Source organism: Lampris incognitus, chromosome 9 (genome assembly GCF_029633865.1).
Source record: "Lampris incognitus isolate fLamInc1 chromosome 9, fLamInc1.hap2, whole genome shotgun sequence".
NCBI lineage: Eukaryota > Metazoa > Chordata > Actinopteri > Lampriformes > Lampridae > Lampris > Lampris incognitus.
In genome coordinates this window covers 55696823-55715227 of record NC_079219.1, presented here as the reverse complement: position 1 = coordinate 55715227, position 18405 = coordinate 55696823, and the positions used below count along the sequence as shown (strand labels likewise).

The 18405-nt window shown below is 49.9% G+C and overlaps 1 protein-coding gene across 2 annotated transcripts; it reads right to left on the bottom strand.

Moving 5' to 3' along the window:
• Positions 1–3723: 3723 nt before the first annotated feature.
• On the bottom strand, positions 3724–18250 carry pdp1 (pyruvate dehydrogenase phosphatase catalytic subunit 1). 2 transcript variants are annotated; one of them, XM_056286468.1, is made up of 9 exons: positions 18169–18250; positions 14003–14310; positions 13705–13872; positions 12682–12893; positions 8157–8238; positions 7974–8068; positions 6824–6992; positions 6457–6675; positions 3724–5994 (listed from the first exon to the last, which is right to left on the bottom strand). In XM_056286468.1, the coding sequence occupies exons 2-9, from the start codon at positions 14249–14251 to the stop codon at positions 5614–5616; spliced, it is 1575 nt and encodes a 524-aa protein (XP_056142443.1). In that variant the 5' UTR covers positions 14252–14310; positions 18169–18250; the 3' UTR covers positions 3724–5613. The 2 variants fall into 2 exon arrangements, with proteins under 2 accessions (XP_056142443.1, XP_056142444.1); XM_056286469.1 differs by lacking the exon at positions 18169–18250 and adding an exon at positions 14819–14998.
• Between the last annotated feature and the right edge of the window lie 155 nt (positions 18251–18405).

Sequence of the window (18405 nt, the reverse complement as noted above, 5' to 3'; positions counted from 1 at the left end):
CTGGGAGGTTCGTATCTCAGACACGCCGTAACCGGTCACGGCCAGCGCGTCCACGGAGTAAAGCATTCATTAGGCCACCCTTACCCGAGGGATAGTGGGTGTAGATCGGTGTAGTGTTCAGGGACTCGTCGTTCTCCAGCGACCCCTCTGGCCCACCCGGGCACCTGCAGCCAAGCAACTGAAAGCGTTTTCCCTACGTCTCCCTCGCGGCCTGAAGGTGATGCAATCCATCCGAGGCTTCAGCGTGTGAAATAGCGAGAGCAGCCGACACGAGTTTGTAGAAAGCTGGTGTAACGACTATCTCCTTCCTGTGGAAACGTGAGCCAGGGGAGTTATTCGACAAGAGTTCCGGCCATATGCCATTGGGTTAATCGGGTGGGATAAGGGGGAAAACTAGAAATAAATTTAAGAACAAGTAACAGGGTAGTAGTTCTTGAAGAGGTGAGTTTTCAACCTGCGCTGAAAGATGGGCAGCGACTTGGCTTTCCTGACATCAGATGGGGAGTTCATTCCACCACTGTGGGGCCAGGACAGAGGAGAGCCGGGACCGGGTCCACCGGCAGCAGGGGCCTCTGAGCGACGGGGCAACCAGGCGTCCCGAGGCGGCAGAGCGAAGTGGTCGGGTGGGGCTGTAGGGCTTGACCCTGGCCTGGAGATAGGAAGGAGCTGTCCCTGTCACTGCCCTGTAGGCTAGCACCAGAGTCTTAAACCGGATGCGAGCAGCTACTGGGAGCCAGTGTAGGGACATGAGAAGGGGGGTTGTGTGGGAGAACTTAGGGCGGTTGAACACCAGACGAGCTGCATGCAGCTTTCTGAACAAGCTCCAGAGGTCTGACGCCATCAGATATTACAAATATCACGTGTTAAAATATTACGAATTAAAATATTACGAATAGAATCACAGCATAGAACCGATATGCTGACGGTTTCAACAGTCTCGGCAGTCCCGGTCCTGGAGCTGCTGCTTCGGGGTTCTGGCTGCGCTGGTTCTCCATTTGGGGGGGGGGGGCAGGCTCCAGCGGAGTTGTGGACGGCGGCGGGGGGGGGGGGGTAACATTACTGTTAAAGTTTAGTTTTGTTTGGCTGTATTTTACTTTCTTATTCACTGGTTCTTTGACATCTTTGCAGAAGCACGTGTTAGCAATAGTGAAAGCTAGCAGAGCTAACGTTAGCTAAGCTAACGGCTCAAACAGACAAACAACGCAAATACACGTCATTTTATTGGTTGCTATTGTAACCGGTTATTTTCTTGCCCGGTGCGGGATTCGATACGGGGTGTACTGCACCACAAGGCGTCATCACTAACCGCTCGGCTAAAGGATCAGACCCGTTAGCTAGGGGCTAACGTGTCTTATTAGTAGTTTACAGTCGTCACCCTCCCCGGAAGCGCGCCCTCGCGCTTTGTTATTCCCGCACTCCGAAGAGACTTCTGAGGATCTGCACACTTCCGGATCCCGCCAATGTAACCGGTTATTTTCTTGCCCGGTGCGGGATTCGATACGGGGTGTACTGCGCCACAAGGCGACGTCACTAACCGCTCGGCTAAAGGGTCAGACCCGTTAGCTAGGGGCTAACGTGCCTTATTAGTAGTTTACACTATGCAGGATACAACGCTTTTGATTTGTGTTGCAATATCCCCTTTGATTGGATTAAAATGTGAATATTCTTCCTGATTTATGTCTAATTTCTTAGAGTGGACGGGAATGACCGAAACGTATTTTTACCGTAAGTGTTGCAATATGGGGGCATTTAGCGGGGGACATGAGAACAAGAGGGTAAAAGTGCCCCCCTCCCTCCACCCCCCTCCCTCCCGGTTCAATGTCACACAGTTTGCATTCGGGAAGTGGCCCTGGAACAAAATCCAAGCACAGCAGGAAATGAGGCATAGCAGGGCCTAAAGTGCTGCGCCGAGACAACGTTTTTTCCCCCCAGTTATCTCAATAAATGATGTTTGAGTTGCCCATAACCCGGTTTACCAAACACACCGCCGTCCAGTTCCTCTGGACATGTGAGTCACACGACGGCAATAAAAACGAGGCGCTAGCGAGGAGCGGGAACACCACTTCCTGCACACACATCACGGCACACAAGTTTCCACCTTCCTCAAAACAGTTTACTAGGACCTAAATATGGTTATCGGAAATGTAGACACGCAACATATACAATCCTGGCCTGTTGTGCAAATCATGGCTGCAGATCAACAACACTGACCCACACACACACACACGGAAAATATCAATGGTTCAACAGCCACCACTGTGGAGTTGTCACAGTTCCTGGGAACCACAAACTCCCATGACCTTGAGTTTTACTGTAGGTCAACGCTGTCGGCTTCATCGAAGAGGCCAAGCAGAGGACACGCTTCCTGCAGCAGCTGCAGAAATAAATATATATATATACTGCCGCAGACAGCGACGCTCCTGTCTTACACAACCGCCACATCTTCACCCCTTCTGCAGCTTCCTGGTTTGGCTCGGAGGCCTCGCGGGACAGAGCCAGACTGTGCTGCACCGTCCTGTGAGACGGGGACATCGGGGGCAGTAAACTGCCCACATGTAGGACGTCTGTGACAGTCACAAGCCCACCTGAAGGCCACCATAGCCTCAGTGTACCACAAGTCAATTTTGGCACTGCGCTGTACCTTTACGGCGAGTGGCCTTCATCGGTGGTCTACATCAATAAGTGAACTTCACTCTCTGACTTCCTCTCAGTTCTCTTTACCCTTTTCCTGTTCTTTCACTCCGCCCCACAATCTCTTCTCGTTCAATTTGCTTGCCGTGTAAAAGAAGCCCTTCTCTTCCACGTACTAACACGACGTTCATCCAAACTGGTATAGACTGGACGGGAGGCAGCTCCAGATCCCGTTCGGTACTGTGGACATAGCGTGCACTGCACCGCCATCTAGTGGCGGCGCAGTGCACGCTCGCGTAACCGGTCTCTAGCAAAACGCCTCAACACATTTTATCCGTTCAAACAATCTGTTAAACAACCGGAACGAGTATATCAGAGGGACAACTCGGGTTGGACGGGTCGGAGACAAAGCAAGAGAGGCAAGACTGAGGTGGTTTGGACATGTGTGGAGGAGAGACGCTGGGTATACTGGGAGAAGGATGCTGAATATGGAGCTGCCAGGGAAGAGGAGAAGAGGAAGGCCGAAGAGGAGGTTTATGGATGTGGTGAGGGAGGACATGCAGGTGGCTGGTGTGACAGAGGAAGATGCAGAGGACAGGAAGAGATGGAAACAGATGATCCGCTGTGGCGCCCCCTAACGGGAACAGCCGAAATTGTAGTAGTAGTAGTAGTAGTAGCAGTAGTATCTGTTGAAACAATCCTGGCGAGATATTGTGACATTAAGTCTTCCACTGAGAAGTAATCCAGCCAGCATAAATATCAGGCTGGTGTGTCATGTGAGCTGTCTCTCATTCTGTCCTATACAGTAATGTGCAATTTGAGACGTAGTGCAGAACGACTACAAGTCAGGCCAACATTGTACTGACCCATTCTCTCACACACACACACACACACACACACACACACACACACACACACACACACACACACACATGCATGTGCACACAGGGACAGAATTAGCCCAGGATCACCTTGACCTTCTGCTCGTTAGTGGAGCGGTCCGGCTGCATCCTGGGCCGGTGGCGCCCGAACAGGTCAGCTCTCAGATACGACAGCACGCCGACAACCCACGCTTACCAGATGGCACATATTCAATCTTTTATTACAACATTCCAGATACAAAACAGAATACACGTAGGTTACGTTTTACTGGTAAAACCGTAGATAACAGAAGTGTAACATGTCGCTAAAGCTGAATAAATAACCTTCAAGTATTCAGACACCCTCTCGAAGATTTCACGCTCTCCCCGTTCGTTTGCCCGTCGATAAAGCCGGCTACACCCAGAGCCCGTTGAGTAAGTGTCCCAACAGGGACTGTGCCAGGAGGACTAGCTTGCATCTGTTTTGTTTTAAAAATTTAAACCATATGTACATTCATGTCATTACGAATGATTATATGGCCTAACCAGTAACAAACAGTCAACCAGGAAACCAGCGACCCACCGTAAAAAAAAATAAAAAAAAAATCTATAAGGCATTATACACATATATTCTTCCCTACCACCCGAATTAAATACACCCTGCGTCCACTCTTGGACAACTGTACAGAAGAGGAACGCGTTACGAGCAAAAACGCAGACGTGGACAGATTTAAACGTGTCCCTTTTTTCACCCAGTGACCTACGACCCCCCCGTCAAATAAACACAAGTTACCACGGACTCTTGAGATCACTAACCAACTGTTCAGAAACTCACACGGCCTGGTCGTTTACCGAGGCTGGCGCGCCTCTGCTGTGTGCACGGAGCTGTATTGCCCCGCGTGACACGTGGCGCCCCCGAGACTAACCGCTACTTAGGGCTCAATGAACAAAGTTGACGTGACCTTGACCTTGACCTTGGCGCGGTAGCCAGTGTTTGTCTGCCGGGAGTGGTTAATCAATGGCTCCGTTCCAACCGAGGAACATCAGAACACCAATATGTGGAATATCAGAAGGACCCCCGCTCGACTCTCGTCCGCCGTCTGGGCCGAGATGTTGACCACAGCTCGGTGGAATTTACCGCTCCGCCTTTAGCGGTTATCAGCTTTTTCTGATCACATCCTTCGCCGGAGTCAAGTCGTGGCGAAGCAAGGTGGACAGCATTCCATCCGCAGCGGCGACGTGATGCAAGTCCTTCTAAGGTTCACGGTCCTATCTGATTTTAGACCGACGCAAAACAAATGTGGGAACACAGCGTGCTGGGGAGGCACCAAGAGTCCCACAGAACCGCACGTGGAATGAGGGGAACATACGGGGGGAGGGGGGGGGGGACGCGCACGGCCATCCAATGTAACATCAAGTAAAAGCAGAAAAGACCACGGAAAGGATGGCGCCTGAAACTGCCCGCGCAAAGCGGTACGGATTATCAAAAACAGACGACTCAAGAGAAGGGTGCGGCGCTTCAATGGCGCAGGCTGATTCGGGTCCACCTCCGAAAGCGAAAATAAGAGGGCGGCTCAACGCTGCGTGCCTCAACGCCTCATTCCCTGCGAAGCCCTATACTTCGAACCCCCTTCGGAATCCCCATAAATCCTGCCCCAGTTACACCGTTAGAGGTGGTTGAATCTTGGCACAAAGGGTAGCATGCCTCGGCTTCCCGCCGGCCATGACTCTTTCATATCGACAGCTGTGACGGAAATTCAGAGTAGCCGCACGGCATAAATATCTAAGGTGTGCGAGAGGCTGAAATAGGCAAAGAGAAAGGTGATCCAGAGTCGTTAAACTCATCCTGGGAGATCTGGTTTTGTGGAACCCTCAAAGGAGCTCGGGTCTCTGTGGGACTTGCGTACGAACGGGAAGTTCTTTCTTGACACAAAAAAAGTCTTAAAATAACTCCGTTTGCTGGACAGATACCTCTTCTCTTCGGTAGGGCGGGTGTGCCCGCAGATTATGTGCTTGTGAATACATGTGCGTGGCTAGAGGGGATGAGTGTTTGTGTGTGTGCATGCTAGTCCTCAGTACGACACCAGCGAAGGGTTTCTGTCTGCTTATTGGCTGCTCTGGATCAGGACTGATCCTCTTGTCTCTGTGCTCCGATCACGTGAGGGTTGAACTGAGCTATGATGATGGTGATGTCATCGCGATACATGCGGGCCAGCTCCTCGGGCAGGGACAGCATCTTGGACAGTCTCTCGTGGTCTATGGTGCCGAATTCATTGTTCCCCACCGCGTGGCGGATCAAGTGGGTCGCCGCGTTCTGATCCTCGAACGCGGAGGACATGCGGGCCTTCCGCTCCTCCAGCAGCCCCTGCATCTGTCCCAGGGTGACCCTGTAGCCTCCTACGGTGAGGGGCTGTTGCTGGTGCACCCCCGTTAAATACTCTCCCACGATACGGACCACTTCCTGTCTGTGGAGGGTCTCCCAGAGGCCGTCAGAACCAATCACCTGTAAGGACAGAGGTTGTAAAAGCCGTCAGGAATTAACGTGGGGATTAACACTGACGCATGAACATGACTGTTTACGGACTTTGGGAGGACGGTAACTCGGACACCCCAGGGTGACCCTGTGAACTCTGGGTGTACATACAAACGCCAGTCAGAAGGGCTGGGCTTGTACCCCACAATACTGACCATTACAAAAACACGTATATTACATCTTCCAAAACAGGGCTATTCTGTAAGCAACTCTTAAGATGAGGGAAATGTATTACGCCTTACACCAGGATGAGCTTCACTTTCACTTCAGCAACTGCTGTGTAAGAACAAAGTGAGTTATTTTCAAACGGCTGAAATCTTATTCTTGAATCATCTACTACAACCACAACCCTCCCCAAATGACTTTGTTATGTGACATTCTAGGCCTCGATAAATCGTTTTGTTTTTTTGTTTCTCTTTCACTCTCTCTCACCAGGAAGCGATCCTGTGGCCGTAGCTTGTGGTATGTAATCTCCGGCTCGGCGGTCAGGTACGGGGGTGTGTGGTAGTTGGGGGGTATAAACTTGGTGTGCTCGTTTTCATGGAGCTGGTCGGGTCCCGACTCCAGTACGCACTTCTGCAACTCGATACTCCACTTGAACTTCACATCGCCAAACGCACGGAAGGGCATAAGGAGGCCGAGCAACCGGTCCTGTTTTGGGGGGATGGGAAGGAGGGACAGACAGGAACAGAGAGAGAGAGATAGACGATATTAATCTTGAAGGAAAGAGATAGATTCACCCTTGTCACAGTGGCAAATGCCATTGTTGGCTCAGATCCACGACCGGCGGGCGCGTTACCTGTCGTACGACCGTCTTCTTCTCGGATGGAGGGTGCTCGCTCCGTATTCGAGCCACCTCTTCCTCATTCTGGGCATTGTGATCATTGGAGAGCGTGTGAGCGCTGAATGAGCCGTCCTCCTCCTGCACCCCCAGCACTGCCCGGCCGTCCCCTGCATTGGCTATGTACCTTGAGAACAGAGAGGAAGGGGGACAAGAAAAGAAAAGCTCAGAAATGTCCTCCATTGACATGTACAAACAGATCTGGAGACAAACATGAAAATCCAGGCTTGTTCAGCTCGACAGCAGGCTCGTTTTACATTTTAAAAGGTTTGGTCGAAATGCACAATTTTGATTCTATTATAAATTAAATAACTGATTGAATCCCATACTTGTGTACCATTCAAAAGAACTGAATGCAGAGATCAACAGTCTGGATAATACATATGAATATACAGTATCATATCTTAGCCACCCATCATCAAGGCTCAGCGTTGTCGGAATACCCAGATTTTTTAAAAGGAACAAACAAAACACAATCAGGCCCCGAAGATAGTATAACATGACTATATCATCATTATTACAGCCATGGGCATAATTCCCTGTGCGTCCCCCTTCTCCCCCCACTTTTTACAGTCTGAAAAGCTGAACTTAGTCAGTGGTTGTGCTAGCTATTTGGCACAATTAGCTAGCTAGCTAACGTTACCTCAATCATCGAAAATGCCAGCCATCTGGTAGACGAAGTTAATGCAAGCTAATGGTAGCGGACCTCATTTTAAAGAGCGGTTTAAACTGATTTTCACCCGGATGTTATGTTTCCATGGACCCAACGGTTGTTCCTGTTCGTGTGAGGTTATGTAACAGTGTCCTCTTGCGGCAAAAGTCGGCATGCTGGATGGCTTTGAAAAATAAAAACCGAAAACGCTGAGCCTCGTCCATTATGTATACCCGCTAACCCTAACCTAATTCAATCATGGAGCCTATCCCAGCATGCATTGGGTGGAAGGCAGGGAGACGCCCCAAACAGGTTCTCAGTCCATCGCAACTACGAGCCTGCTGTTCCATGTTGGGACACGATATTTTCATATCAAAAGATAAAAAAGATTTGAACCGCTAACTACAGGGAGCAGCGAGTGAGCGAGATGAATGAGCGTGGAGGAAGCATGCGTACAGATCTGGCCCGTCGATGTGAGCCACGCAGGCGGTCGCTCCGGAGAAGGCCACTCTCAGAACCCAGTAGTGCAAGAAGGCATTCGGGTCCCCCACCTAGACAGCAAGAACACCGTTAGCCTCCGGTCAACGCGCTGCACAAGAGGGAAAAGTACACAGGACATTTCCCGCCCGGCTTCCTGACCTGAGCCTCCAGAGACAGGTCGTTGTCCAGCCTCTTGAAGGCGTTCAGCAACGCCTCCGCCGTGTCCGGAGTCTCCTCCGGGCTGCAGACAGACAGACACGGGCGCACGGCACATAGACACACAGAGAAACACACAAACACAGAGTCATGTCAGAGAAACGTCTATGAAAGAGAGGGCGAGGGAGAAAAAGACGGCGGAAGAAAAATCCAAGTGGAAAAGAACGAGAGGAAGAGAGCGAGAAACACGAACAGACGAGAACGCAAGATAAACGGCAAAAGAGGGAGGAAGATGGAGGGAGGAAGATGGAGAGAGAGAGAGAGCGAGGAAGGGGGGGAGAGAGAGAGCAAATCAACCCATAAATGCATTTCAGTGAGGCTACTTTAGTGCAATATTCAAGGTTCTGAATAAGGCGGCCATGTGGACACGCCAAAATACCAACAGAACAAAACACACTTCTTACCCCCCCCCCCTCCCCCCCGAGGTGGACGATCTGACATGTAAACAGAGATTACGTAATGCAGAACAATTCGTTCCTTTTATTTATTTTGAGAACGGTAAGCCATTCTTTTCTTTTTCGGGGGGGAGGGGGGGGAGTTCCTCCCTTTTTCTCCTCGACAGGTCTTCAACAGATGACGTCACACACGAGCGCGCTCTGAGTCAGCCGCCATGTTTCTGGTATTTCTGTGGTAGACGCTGTCCTCTACTTGCAGCGCTTTCCTTTCATTCGCTTTCTTTTTTGAATGGTAATAAAAGAAGACGCACAACAGACACACACATCTGAGAACCCGTGTTGAAAGCGTCATCGGAGATGTTTGTCAGAAGTGCAAAATCTTAACAGGAACCACACCCGTCGACGTGATGCCTCCATGTGAAGGTGAGGCAGTCACATTTTTAGATAAGGTTGTCGCCATCTGTTGTGCGCTGACAAACCAGTGTCCAGCCATAGATTAAAAATGTGATGTGTGCTGATGTTAAGCTCAGCCTTTAACCGCGCCATTCAAATGAATGCAGCTGTCACATCAATCAAACATGTACGTATTCAAGTAAAGGATCTGAATACTTGCACCACTGTCACCAACAATAAAGTTGAATAAGTTGACTTTTCATAAATGTCATTAAATCAACATTTTCACAGCCAAATGGCGCAAGGAAACCAAATGTTATCCAAAGTGCATGCACTGAAGTTCATTTAGTTATGTATTTACAAGTATCTGAAGCTCATCTGCACAATACAAATAAGTACAGTACATGCTTCGGTATCATAAGCAACGTAAACAAGTTTTTCTAAACATCTGAGTATCTTTTTTGTCCTGTACGTATCGGCAGATGTGTGTGTAAGAGAGACATAAGTAAAAGAAAGAGCGTGTCTTCCCTGGTCAGTCAACTTGCGACAGAAGACTAGTCCATATCTAAATAACGCAAAATACTACAGCGATTCAGATAAAAGAAGGCACACAACTAACCCTGAACCTCTGTGTCGGATGTTTGGCGTGGTCTTTTCCGATTCCCTGCAGGAACAGAAATCCCCTCAAGTGGCGTCTGTCCTGCACCCTGAGTGAAGCAACAGCCTACAAGTTCAGGGAGACACGCATGCTCAAAGAAGTGCTGTGCCTTTTTCAAAAGAGCACGCCGGAGTTGTGGGTGAGGCGCAACACGCAATACAGCGCAGTTTTTGGAAGTCCACAAAACAAAGTCACAGTACTCCAGATCAGCCACAAACATTTGTGTCTGGACCTGCTTGTAGTGTGGACTACCCTTCGTTAAGCTGTAGCTCTCCATCCGCTACTTCCAAACAGAAGTGTCTGTCACTGCATGCCTCCTTGACAGTGCTCTCACGGTGCTTGTACGGGCACTGTACCTCAATGTGGCCTCTTCCACAGCAGGTGCACTGCACCATCCCGTCTGGCGATGCCCCAGCCTGAGGAAACTTGGGGTTTATGATGAAGCCACACTCATCACTGTGATGTAGAGAAGACTGTTTCTCAGCCTGCACTCTATACTGTGTTCTTGCATTCTCCTCATTTTGTCTTCCCCATGCAGTAGCAGCACATTTGTTCAGAGGACCGCTGCTGGGATAACAGACAGTGCAGGCTTGTCCAAGTCAGACATGAAGACTGAATGCATATTTGATGCAGTTATCCTTCCAGTGTGGAAGTGATGCCAAGATGAGGATTGGTGCTGCTTTCTGGTCTGTCTTTCAATGACGTGTGCCTGCTCAGGTGAAACGTCTACCTTACTTGCCAAGGTTTTGCAGTGCAAGCTCAAGACAGAGAGTTCACTGCCATCTATTTCCTCATCACGGAGACAGCGCAGCGAATCTGGTGCTGAGAATGGCTGCACAGGGTCTGCAAATGCGTCACCATAACCGGGCAAATTTGACAGAATTGCAGCTTTCAGGGATACTTTCTGCAGTTGTGCAAGATATGACGCCCACTGCTCCTGTGTAGCAATGCCGAACTTGCAGGTGTTTGATGAAGTCCTTAGAGCAGGCGTGCTCTCTACCTCACCATCCAGGAGTCTATTCAGAGACTTTCTTTTCGCTTTGGAAGAGGTGAAGTCAATTCTGTGTCCTGCCTCTGCCCCTTTGTGATGTTGCTTGGTATCATCCTGTATGCAGGTTGGCCAGTCACTGTTTTGGTCTCCCTGCATCTGACTACCGCCTCCAACTTGAACAGCATAGCTGCCACATGTATGCATGTCTCGGCTATGCCAGCCATACATGGGCAGTGACCTGACGTTATAGCCCCGGATGAGTTGATGACGGCCCATGGCTTGAGTGGTGTGTCACTCAGGCGTTGTGAGTGCATGACCTGTAGACAAGACAGGTAGACAGAGGACAACAGGATTAGCTCATTTTTACCTCCTGTTTGACATTTGTCCATGTTCAAAATAAACAAAACAAACAAAACACAATCAGGCCCCGAAGATAGTATAACATGAGTATATCATCATTATTACAGCCATGGGCATAATTCCCTGTGTGTCCCCCCACTTTTTACAGTCTGAAAAGCTGAACTTAGTCAGTGGTTGTGCTAGCTATTTGGCACAATTAGCTAGCTAGCTAACGTTACCTCAATCATCGAAAATGCCAGCCATCTGGTAGACGAAGTTAATGCAAGCTAATGGTAGCGGACCTCATTTTAAAGGTAAGTTAGCTAGCCGGTAACATTAGCTAGCTAGTGAATGTGGTCCTCGGCAACCCCGAACGAGCCCAAAAATGTTCTCAAAAAGTAAGATAATGACCCTCCCTCCTTAAAGTTTCGCCCTTGATAACACTCTAAATGTGTAGTACATTTGTAATATCTTACTTTTAAGGGGAAGTAAATGGAAGTTAAGGCGACTATGCTAAGCACAAGTTTCCTTGATTTAGAGCTAAAGTTAGCTTACCTTTGCTGTCAGGACTGTGTTGTCGCAGTGATCCGGTCGAAATATAAACAATTCCTGCACCCAGCCATTGGTGAAATGTCCGTGAGCCTCAAGGGATTTGTAATTTCAGAACTGTTCACAGGTATAAGCACTTATACTGTAAACAAGATAGTTGGTGATATCAAGGTATGAGGATGGAAGCAGCAATGCGGGGTCAGCACTCCACCATTTTGTGGGCAGGTTGTATGGATCAATGTTGTTAATTGATGACAATTTCTCCAAATAACGGTCCCTGGCATCCTTGCTAAGTTTGTCTCGGAATGGCATCCTCTCTTTTTACGCTTTGCCGTGGCTACTTTAAAAGTGATTTTATTTGCTGCTACCTGTCTCCGTGTTAGCTATTTCTACACCACTAAAATGGCGGCTGGGTGACGTCACAATCAACAAACATACGTAACTGTCAAAGACTGATTGTACTTGGCCAATTACCCCACTCTTCCGAGGCATCCCGGTCACTGCTCCACCCCCTCTGCCGACCCGGGGAGGGCTGCAGACTACCACGTACCTCCTCCGATACACGTGGAGTCGCCAGCTGCTTCTTTTCACCTGACAGTGAGGCGTTCCACCAGGGGGACGTAGCACGTGGGAGGATCACACTATTTCCCCCAGTTCCCCCTCCCCCCTGAACAAGTGCCCCGACCGACCAGAGGAGATGCTAGTGCAGCGACCAGGACACATACCCACATCCGGCTTCCCACCTGCAGACACGGCCAATGGTGTCTGTAGAGATGCCCGACCAAGCCGGAGGTTACACGGGGATTTGATCCGGCAATCCCCGTGTTGGTAGGTAACGGAATAGACCACTACACTACCCAGACACCCATGGCAAGTCATTCTTGTCAACTACTTTCCACTATTCTCTTAAATGTTTTCAATGATATCGAACTGGACACAGGGAGTTCAATTAAAGGATTAAAAATTTTTAATTTAAAAACCACTGAACAATTGATGGTAAACCGGCAAATGACAGCGAGAAAGAGAGAGTGCAAGCGAGAAAGTGACCAAGTGAGCGAGAGAGAGGAGATTGCAAATGCAAGAGAGAAAAAGAAATAGATTTTTGCAACACATCATCTGCATTGACCTGTTCCACCCCCTCACCTGTTGAGATCGATGAGCTCCTGCCAGTAGGTGCGGAGGCTGTTGAAATACAGCATCTGAGCCTCCCTGCTGAAGTAGTCGTTGGGGTGTTTGTGCCACTGCAGAATGGGGCTGAGGGGCCGGCTGGCCTCCACCGCCGCCTCCAGTTCACACAGGGTGTTGTGAGGCAGCAGTGATACGGCTATGTAGTAGAACAACCTCTCACTCAGCGCCTGGCAGAGGGAAAGACAGTCGGCGAGAGAGACAGGGAACACGGCAAATCAAACAATCTTCATCTGTTCATCTTCAGAATGTAATCAGTGCAACTTTATCATAATAGAAAATTTATTTTTTCTCCTGCATCACTGCAATAGCAAAGTATATACTGTAGATAAGTACTGTATAAAGCAAATGGTACTTATAAAATATTCATATGGTACTTTAGATGGTACTTATAAACTTCTTTATGGCTTGAAGGTCTTTTTCAATATGTTGGCCACTGACAAATTAACCGGTGTACAGATCTTTGCGGTTTATAGAATCATGCAGTGCAGGCTTACAAATGTGCATCATTAGCGGTTCAAATTATCAGATTTATAGTTGGAAGTAGCATTTTACTGAAATGTATCGATATACTAGCAAATGAACCCAGCCACTGAGGATGCACAAGCCAGTGCATCCTTAGTGCCGGTCCCAAGCCCGGACAAATGGGGAGGGTTGCGTCAGGAAGGGCATCCGGCGTAAAATCTTTGCCAAATCAAATATGCGGATCATAAATAAGACTCAGGAAGAAATGGAAACGGATGATCCGCTGTGGCGACCCCTAACGGGAGCAGCCGAGAGTAGTAGTAGTAGTAGTAACTATATACTAGCAAATGAGCATTGTTAACTATTCCCACTGTCAAATTATGCGAGTGGAGGTTTCGAGTAGCGATGTGTCCAGATGTGCGGGGCTATTCACCTCATCAGATCTGCGGTTCACAATGATCGATGGATTGTTTAAAGCATGCGCATTTGATTGAAGTGGATCAAAATGAGTTCTACCTGCGCACAGGCACAGCCGGCGTGGCCATCAAACACACCCAGCAGCATCCCTCTTGTCTGCAGACAGGTGGCTGCGCTGCGGCGATCCTCTATGGGAGCATTTGCTGGTAGTTGGTTACTGTCAAATCCCATCACAGATGACACGTTCTTCCCATCAAACTCTGGCACCTAGAACCGTGGTACAAAATCAAAACCCAAAGTCAAAGGTTTTATGTAAGGATGGACGAATGTAAGTGTGTGGGAGAGTAAGTAAGAGACAGTAAATAGACAGAGTGAGTGAGTGAGTGAGAACACAAACCTTGAAGCTGTATTCATTGGCTTTGAGAATGGAGTTGACCTGCGGCGGGGTGAGGGTATAGCTATGAAGGTGTGAGGTGGTCCGGTAACTCCTCGATGACAGATGGCATCGCCAGATATGGGAGGGGCGTCGTGAAGTGGGCCAGGAGGAAACAGGACTAAAGTGGGACTGGTGTTGGCACGGTAACAGGCTGGCGGCCAGGAGCTTGGCACGGGGCAAACCCCTGAGAAACTGTAATGTCACAGGCATGGCTGACAGCACACGTGGGGCGCACCTGCACAAGTGCACCACTGATGTCAATGCAACCACTGCAAAGAAATACAAGAGTTCAGAAGGGCAGCGCTCACAAACAGCCATGCTCCCACAGCTAAGAGTGTGTAATGGATGCGTATCTCTTGGCATTCAGACATTCATATATAAAGAGAAGTATTTCTACATACACTATTAAATGGTCAACGTGCAGACTTATCTGACACTTTGTCTGCAACACTGCTGAACATGTCTACTGTCCGTGTGACTTTCCTACTCCCTGCTTCTTGGTGATCTAACCTTTCATGCTAGATATCAATATTCAAGTGTGAGAATTACATGTCGTAGAGATGACGAAATAAAGGAGTGGCTAAAAAAAGAAGCTCCAGTTACATCAGGCTATATATTAACTTTATGACTTATTTACTTTTCTTCTTCAAAGTATCTTAATGTGTGCATTCAGTGCTGGAACATATGAGCAGAGGGTGACAAGGTGACCGTTTCAGTGTTGCTGACATGTCATAGCTGCAGTTGGTGATTTGGGGGTCAGTGGAATACTACAAGTACCTGGGAGTGTTTGTAGACAATAAACTGGACTGGGCTAAGAACACTGATGCCCTCTACAAGAAGGGACAGAGCCGTCTCTACTTTTTGAGGAGGCTGAAGTCCTCCAAAATCTGCCAGACGATGCTCAGGACGTGGTATAAGTCTGTGGTGGCCTGTTTGCTGTTGTGTGTTGGGGCTCAATAAACGGATCTGCAAGGCCGGTGACGTTGTGGGGCTGGAACTGGATCCTCCGACGGCGGTTTGTGAGAGGAGGACGCTGTTGAAATTATGTACCATCATGGACAATGTCTCCCACCCACTCCACGATGTGCTGGTTGGGCACAGGAGTACTTTTAGTAATAGACTCATTCTGCCGAAATGCACTACAGAGCGCCACAGGAGGTCATTCCTGCCTGTGGCCATCAAACTGTACAACTCCTCCCTCAGACTGTCAGACGCTCTGGAGTTAATGGTCACTGGACTGGCCTTCGACTTGTTGGGTTTTGTTTGTGCTGTTGTTTTGCGCTGCGGTAGTGCAGTATAGATAGGGTGTCATGTGCACCATGCTTGCTGATATATTTTGTTCTTATTTCCATCTCTTATTTTATTTCTATTTGTTTCTGTTGTTCTTGCTTCTATTTTCTCGTTATCTTGTTCGTTTTGAGTTTTTTCCTTACTAGAGCGCGAGTGTCTGCACAACCCAATTTCCCCCCGGGGATGAATAAAGTATTCTGATTGGGATCACACATGGAGAGCCACACGTCCCTACTGCGGAATTCCAAGTATGTTGACAGACTACAATTAACTTCCCATACTGCGCCCAAGTTTCAAGAGGGGCGTGTTACCCTAGACTCCAGAGTCCAGACCGGTGTGTTAACCCAGATTCCAGACCAGAGTGTTAACCCAGACTCCAGACCAGAGTGCTGACCTAGACTCCAGACCGGAGTGTTAACCCCGACTCCAGATCGGTGTGTTAACCCAGACTCCAGCCAGAGTGTTAACCCAGACTCCAGACCGGAGTGTTAACCCAGACTCCAGACCAGAGTGCTGACCTAGACTCCAGACCAGAGTGTTAACCCAGACTCCAGATCAGGGTGTTAACCCAGACTCCAGACCGGAGTGTTAACCCAGACTCCAGACTGGTGTGTTAACCCAGACTCCAGACCGGAGTGTTAACCCAGACTCCAGACCAGAGTGCTGACCTAGACTCCAGACCAGAGTGTTAACCCAGACTCCAGACCAGGGTGTTAACCCAGACTCCAGACCAGAGTGTTAATCCAGACTCCAGACCAGCGTGCTGACCTAGACTCCGGACCAGAGTGTTAACCAAGACTCCAGACCAAGATGTTAACCCAGACTCCAGACCAGAGTGTTAACCCAGACTCCAGACCAGAGTGTTAACCCAGACTCCAGACCAGAATGCTGACCTAGACTCCAGACCAGGGTGTTAACCCAGACTCCAGACCAGAGTGCTGGCCTAGACTCCAGACCAGAGTGTTAACCCAGACTCCAGACCAGGGTGTTAACCCAGACTCCAGACCAGCGTGCTGACCTAGACTCCAGACCAGAGTGCTGACCTAGACTCCAGACCAGGGTGTTAACCCAGACTCCAGACCAGAGTGTTAACCCAGACTCCAGACCAGAGTGCTGACCTAGACTCCAGACCAGAGTGTTAACCCAGACTCCAGACCAGGGTGTTAACCCAGACTCCAGACCGGCATGTTAACCCAGACTCCAGACCAGAGTGCTGACCTAGACTCCAGACCAGAGTGTTAACCCAGACTCCAGACCAGGATGTTAACCCAGACTCCAGACTGGAGTGTTAACCAAGACTCCAGACTGGAGTGTTAACCCAGACCGGAGTGTTAACCAAGACTCCAGACCAGAGTGTTAACCCAGACTCCAGACCAGAGTGTTAACCCAGACTCCAGACCGGTGTGTTAACCCAGACTCCAGACCGGAGTGTTAACCCAGACTCCAGACCAGGGTGTTAACCCAGACTCCAGACCAGCGTGCTGACCTAGACTCCAGACCAGAGTGTTAACCCAGACTCCAGAGCAGGGTGTTAACCCAGACTCCAGACCGGAGTGTTAACCCAGACTCCAGACCAGAGTGCTGGCCTAGACTCCAGACAAGAGTGTTAACCCAAACTCCAGACCAGGGTGTTAACCCAGAATCCAGACCAGAGTGTTAACCCAGACTCCAGACCGGTGTGTTAACCCAGACTCCAGACCAGAGTGCTGACCTAGACTCCAGACCATAGTGTTAACCCAGACTCCAGACCGGAGTGTTAACCCAGACTCCAGACCAGAGTGCTGGCCTAGACTCCAGACCAGAGTGTTAACCCAGACTCCAGACCAGAGTGTTAACCCAGACTCCAGACCAGAGTGTTAACCCAGACTCCAGACCAGAGTGTTAACCCAGACTCCAGACCAGAGTGTTAACCCAGACTCCAGACCAGAGTGTTAACCCAGACTCCAGACCAGAGTGTTAACCCAGACCCCAGACCAGAGTGTTAACCCAGACTCCAGACCAGAGTGCTGACCTAGACCCCAGACCGGTGTGTTAACCTAGATCCCAGACCACAGTGCAACAGACACAAAACGCTCTGGTGTCCGCCCGGCTTCTATTACCGCGTTGCCCTATCCTCCAAGGACAGGTCAAACGGGGAGCCGCCTATTAATAGACTTGCTATTAATTCTCCTCCTGGCATTTACACCTACTTCAGTTCTCTCTCCGTCCCACTGAACCAGATCCGGACTCTCGCGTGTCTCGATCTTGGTTACGTAATTGGGGACTTGGTGGGTCCGTGCGCTGCATGCATGGGAGGGGTGTTCGCCCACGACGATGTGGAGGCGCAAGAAACCTACATCCGGGGCATCGGCGGCGGCGGCGGCCGGGGTCATGACTAATCCAATAAGCACTCCCGGTGTTCTCTAGTCTCTGCGGTGCAGCCCGAGGGCTAGGAAAGCCGCGCACACGGGAGGGGCCATGGGGGGGGGGGGCCCATCCCTACTAAGTTGCCATGTTTGTTGACAAGTGGCCTACGAGCAGCAGCTAAAAGCCCGCCAGCGAAAACGGCAAATCGGTGTAAAACGAGGCAACGGCGACGCCGGGGGTCGCGTCAGCGCTGCGCGGCGGCGGCGCTTTAAATAACGCTGGCGCTCCGCCAAGTACGATGCGCCGTCCGTCCGTCGGCCGGCCGGCCGGCCGGGCGGAGAAAGCCGCACACACGGACTCGCTAGCCGCGGACCACCGCCCGCCCAAGCGCGGCCGAGCCGAGCCGAGCAAAGCCCACGCAGGAACCTCTCGCAGAGCCGCGTCGAAAACCTAAAAGCACGGGGACAGACTCACAATACACACACACTCACCTTATCCGGCGGGTTTGGAGTGGTTATTAGCGTTCATAGCGGACCGGAATACCGTGCATCGTTCACCAGCGCTCGGACGCACCGCGAGCCCCGATTGGCTGAGCGCTGACAGGAGTCGTGACGTCCCCGTCGGCCCCTGCAGGCGAAAAGCTTCTGCAGCTTAAAAAAAAAAAAAGAAGAAGAAGAAGAAGCTTCTGCAGCTTTTGCGACTGTGTGGCGTGAATTTAAGTCCGACGA